The sequence below is a fragment of the Arachis duranensis genome, chromosome 10 (assembly GCF_000817695.3).
Source record: "Arachis duranensis cultivar V14167 chromosome 10, aradu.V14167.gnm2.J7QH, whole genome shotgun sequence".
In the NCBI taxonomy this organism is placed as follows: Eukaryota; Viridiplantae; Streptophyta; class Magnoliopsida; order Fabales; family Fabaceae; genus Arachis; species Arachis duranensis.
In genome coordinates this window covers 61,331,637-61,335,934 of record NC_029781.3, presented here as the reverse complement: position 1 = coordinate 61,335,934, position 4,298 = coordinate 61,331,637, and the positions used below count along the sequence as shown (strand labels likewise).

General features: G+C 34.8%; 1 protein-coding gene across 2 annotated transcripts; it reads left to right on the top strand.

Moving 5' to 3' along the window:
- Positions 1–1,187: 1,187 nt before the first annotated feature.
- On the top strand, positions 1,188–3,531 carry LOC107469937 (uncharacterized). Of its 2 annotated transcripts, XM_016089324.3 has the most exons (5): positions 1,188–1,324; positions 1,426–1,475; positions 2,813–2,916; positions 3,008–3,185; positions 3,298–3,531. In XM_016089324.3, the coding sequence occupies exons 2-5, from the start codon at positions 1,457–1,459 to the stop codon at positions 3,330–3,332; spliced, it is 336 nt and encodes a 111-aa protein (XP_015944810.1). In that variant the 5' UTR covers positions 1,188–1,324; positions 1,426–1,456; the 3' UTR covers positions 3,333–3,531. The 2 variants fall into 2 exon arrangements, with proteins under 2 accessions (XP_015944810.1, XP_015944809.1); XM_016089323.3 differs by having other exon boundaries at positions 1,307–1,475.
- The last annotated feature ends 767 nt before the right edge of the window (positions 3,532–4,298 follow it).

The window sequence follows — 4,298 nt, the reverse complement described above, 5'->3', positions numbered from 1 at the left end:
AAAATATAGAGAACCAAGTGTCTAATCAGCCAAAAAGTAAACAACTCAATTAATTATAATTATTAATAATTAATTTAAAATTTTTGAAATTCAAATTTTAAAAAATTTAAAACGGATAAAGTAAACTTAATTAAAACCTATAAAAACCTTCATCTTTTCTTTCACATTAACCTACCCACCTTTAACAACCACACATATAGACCCCTCTTTCTCACCGTCACGTCCTCTCCGTCCCTGCCCTCACCCAAGACGACCTCAAGAACTCGCCACTAAAAAGGCATCGAATACGTCAAGTCCATTGTTTATGGTGGTTTATGGCAATCAACACCGCTGCAATCACCACGTGTTCTGTTTCTTTGGATTTCCATTCCCAATGACCTCTCTCTCTTTTCCTTAGCCATCTTCACCTTCTCCTCTAAGATTTTTATGTAGTTTATGGCCTTGTCCACTTGATCAGATAATGGCAACGCTTCTTTATACACTTGATCAGGCAATCAACCTTTCCTCTAATGGTCTAAATCTGCTGAAACTTGCAAAAAAGAGTAGTGGCTTACACTTGGTTCTGCTTCAGGAGTTGTTTAAGGAAGGAGTGGTGGAGCATAAATTGTTCTTGAACAATTACAAAAATATAAAAAAATATTCATTTAATATAAAAAAATATGCTAATACTTAACAAAAAAATAGTCAGTTATATTTTGACAAAAATAATTAGATACCTATAGAATTTAAAAAAAATTATATAATTTTTAAAGAAACAGAGACGTTCATATTTGTAATACAAAAAAAATTCAAAAAATATATAAAAAACATCCATTTAGTATGAAAAAGAAACATTTTGATATTTAGGAGCAGAAACATCGATATATATTAACTTATTTTTATAAAGATGAGCTTTAAAGTTCAACCCATTAAAAAATTGACCGGAGTTGATTAAACTCCCTCTTAATTTCCTAACAGAATTGATTAAATTAAAGACAAAGTTGTAATTTTAATATTATTAGACATTATTTATCCTCCTCATCTTATCTTTAGATATGAAGAAAAAATAATTGAATGAACCCATATTTTTTTTTCTGTTTTGTCTTCTAAACCAAAAACAAAAAATTTAATTGTTTATCTATGTTTTTTCTTACATTTTGTTTTCACTCATATTTCTTCAAACCAAATTATGGGTAATAAAAAAGACTAGCGCAAATGTTGACTAGTGATATTCAAGATAGTGAGAGATGGTTCCTTAGTTTTCTTCATTCTTCCCAAATAAAAAGTAAAACCTAGCGTAAACATTTGCTACACCTTCTGCGCGTTATTCCTCTTTTCGTTTCAAGTAGCGACCATATATCCTCTTTTCATTTTTATATCGCAATTCCATTAAGCCAAATAATACTTTCATTCCATAATTATTACCAGGATTTCTTTGAATTGCAGATTCAATTGCTGCGATCTCCATTCTTCTCCCATGGCTTACGTTGAGGGAGGTATGTTCGTCTTACCCCTTTAGCTCTTAATTCTCATGTTTTCTTTGCTTTTCTTCGTTTCCGATTAGGTTCGCTTTCTGATTCAGTGGATTTATAAAGCCCGAAATTTTGCTACCTTTCAGGATCAATCGTCCTATATTTCTAGTTTCATAATTATGCTGTTTCCTGTGGTTAAATACTCAAATTATGAAAATATTTTAACATATTTTTAACCCCCCCCCCTTTTTTGTTTTTTAAAAGGTTTATTATTGTTTCCCCTGAATTTCCATTTTTATATGCAGCCAAACGTTTACTATCGGGTCTCCGGCCACATTGCATCTGTTTTCAAACTAGTATCTGCAAACTCTGAAATATCTATAAGAAACTTTAGCACCGGAGGATATTAGCCACAAACAAATTCTTATGTTTATGTAGATATCAATGAATGTTGATAGGAAGGAGAACATTGTATGGTACAAGAAATTATTTTAGGTTCCAAATAATAGTCCATTTGAAGGGGGAAAAAAACGATAACATTAATTAATATTTTGCATCATTTATCCTATTAAATTAAGTAGAGAAAATGAGTAGAAGAGAGGGAGGGTAAGAATGAGAGGAAAAAGAAATAGTAAGGGGAACTTTTAGAAACATTTTAATTTAGTTAAAATCAAGTTATTTTCAATCATTTCCATAATCCATGTGCATAATTAAAGCTGGACAATCTTTTGGCACCGCAGAAAGTAATAGCTTTCATAACTCAATCCTTTTAAGTTATCATCTAGTTTAAGTTGCTTGATGGTTCTCTTGTTCGGATTAGCATTTTTAAATCACATTTGCAGCTATTCGTTACAATGAAGAGTCCCTTAAATCTCCACAGGACAGCATTCAACCAATATTTGGCCTTCTGTTTTGTTAGAGTATTGCCATTCTCTATGTTTAGATAACAATTTGTTCATTGAAGATAACAAATGAACACCCATACTCTTTCCATTGCTCTTTATGATCCTTCAACAAACCTTTGGTGTATTCCAACTCCTCATTAAGGAGACTAACCCTTAGAGCATGATAAGTGGGAGTAAACAAGTTAGGAAGATTCAAACGGCTCATAACATATTCTTGAACACACTTCAGCCTAACTAGGTTTATGGAAATTTCAGCTTGATAAAACCACTGAGTTATATATTGATAAACTCTATGAGTTGCTTTTTTATTTCATGCTTCATTACACTATTGAATGAAACTCAATATCTGGAATATCTTGAGCTTTTTCTTCAGATAGATCCAAATTTCTTGACGTTACAAACTTTTATATGGCTTTATGCTGAATAGTAACTACAGCTTGATGCAATTTTGTGCAGGTGTCGTGAAATCAAAGCGATCACTATGGCGACTCAAAACAATAACTGATTTTTTTTGGGCCATTGTTAACATTATAGGCGTGTTTTTTGCTACAATGTTTTCGGTAATACTTACGTGTTTCTTGATTCATATTACATTTTATGGGGAATTACCATTTAAAAAACCTAGTTTGCTCATGATGCTTTTAATCACAGATGGAAAAGGCCGATGCGTACAGGAAAGGTGCCGCTTCTGGTAAGAAATGGGATGGTGGTGCTCCTGGAGGTCCGGGTGGAGGTGGTGGGGGACCATATGGCGGTGGTCCACGTGGCCCACCTCGTGGTGGTCTTGACAATGTTCGTGGCCTAGATAGTATTAGGGGGCGTGACCATGGTAAGTTTAATTGTCTCTCTTGCTTCTAGATTTGATTATGATGATTTCTAGTTTTTTCTTGCTAATTTATTTTCTGTGTGTGTTTTCTTTAATTTCCTCCGTGAACTTACAGCCTCTCTTCCTGCCTGTGGCTCCTGCTGTGGTTGAGTGTTTGGTATCCAATCTACTTATTGCATTGGTCGGCTAAATTTGTATTTGGTGTTCATGGATCAAAGCAAAAGAAAGTTATGACTATGTTGTTCATACTTTTATAGTTTGTTTTTCTAGCACAGGCTTGAGACAATATCAGTAAACTTCTTTATAGAGAGAAAGTATATGAATATGTGTGCGTGTATTTTATTTTTCCTATTCACTTCTAAAAATGGTAGGTATTGTACGAATGTTACGATATAAGGGAAACTGACAAACCGTTGGCTTGGCATAATATCATTTGAAACAGATCCAATTTATTTTGTTCATAGCATGGGCCGGAGAAACCCGACCCAGACCAATAAAGAGAACCCAGATACAACCCAAATCACTACCCACAAAAAATACAACTACCCATACTGAATGCCTCTCGCACTTCTAAAACACATCTCCGATTTGAATTGAGGGAATAGTTGCATCTGATCAGATTCATGAATACATCTCTTCATGGTGACCTGTTGGCAAATATGGCGTTGGCGGAACAAGGAGATTTTTACTCCCCAGTTCAAGAGACCAAATGAAGCGAATTACATAACTTCTCCTCTAGTTAATGACACTGCAGCAGTGTTCTTGAAGGACGAACTTTTCACAGAATAGAGGAAAAGAATTGAAGTGCAAGTGGCGTGGAAACCATCAAAGGAAAATTGGGTAAAAGTGAACACGGACGGAGCCTTGATGGGAAACCGGGGCAAGCAGGATGTGGGGTTGTGCTGAGAAATGAATTGGGGAGATGGGTGATTGGTTTTATGGGTGGCAATCGGGCAGGTAGGGGTGGGGTTTTGCTTTACCCGACCCCACCTCGCCGTATAACAACCGCATAGAAATCACACTATTTTTACCCACGAGTAGTAAAACGTTGAATCCTAATCTGCTCCTGCGTACCCGCCTCTAATTATTAAAATCCAATAAATAAAATTAGATTTC

What these genes read in the sequence shown, in the direction of transcription:
- LOC107469937 (XM_016089324.3), top strand. An exon ending in TTTTTGCTACAATGTTTTCG is followed by an intron (nt 2,917 to 3,007) that starts GTAATACTTACG and finishes TTTTAATCACAG; the next exon opens with ATGGAAAAGGCCGATGCGTA. An exon ending in TATTAGGGGGCGTGACCATG is followed by an intron (nt 3,186 to 3,297) that starts GTAAGTTTAATT and finishes GTGAACTTACAG; the next exon opens with CCTCTCTTCCTGCCTGTGGC.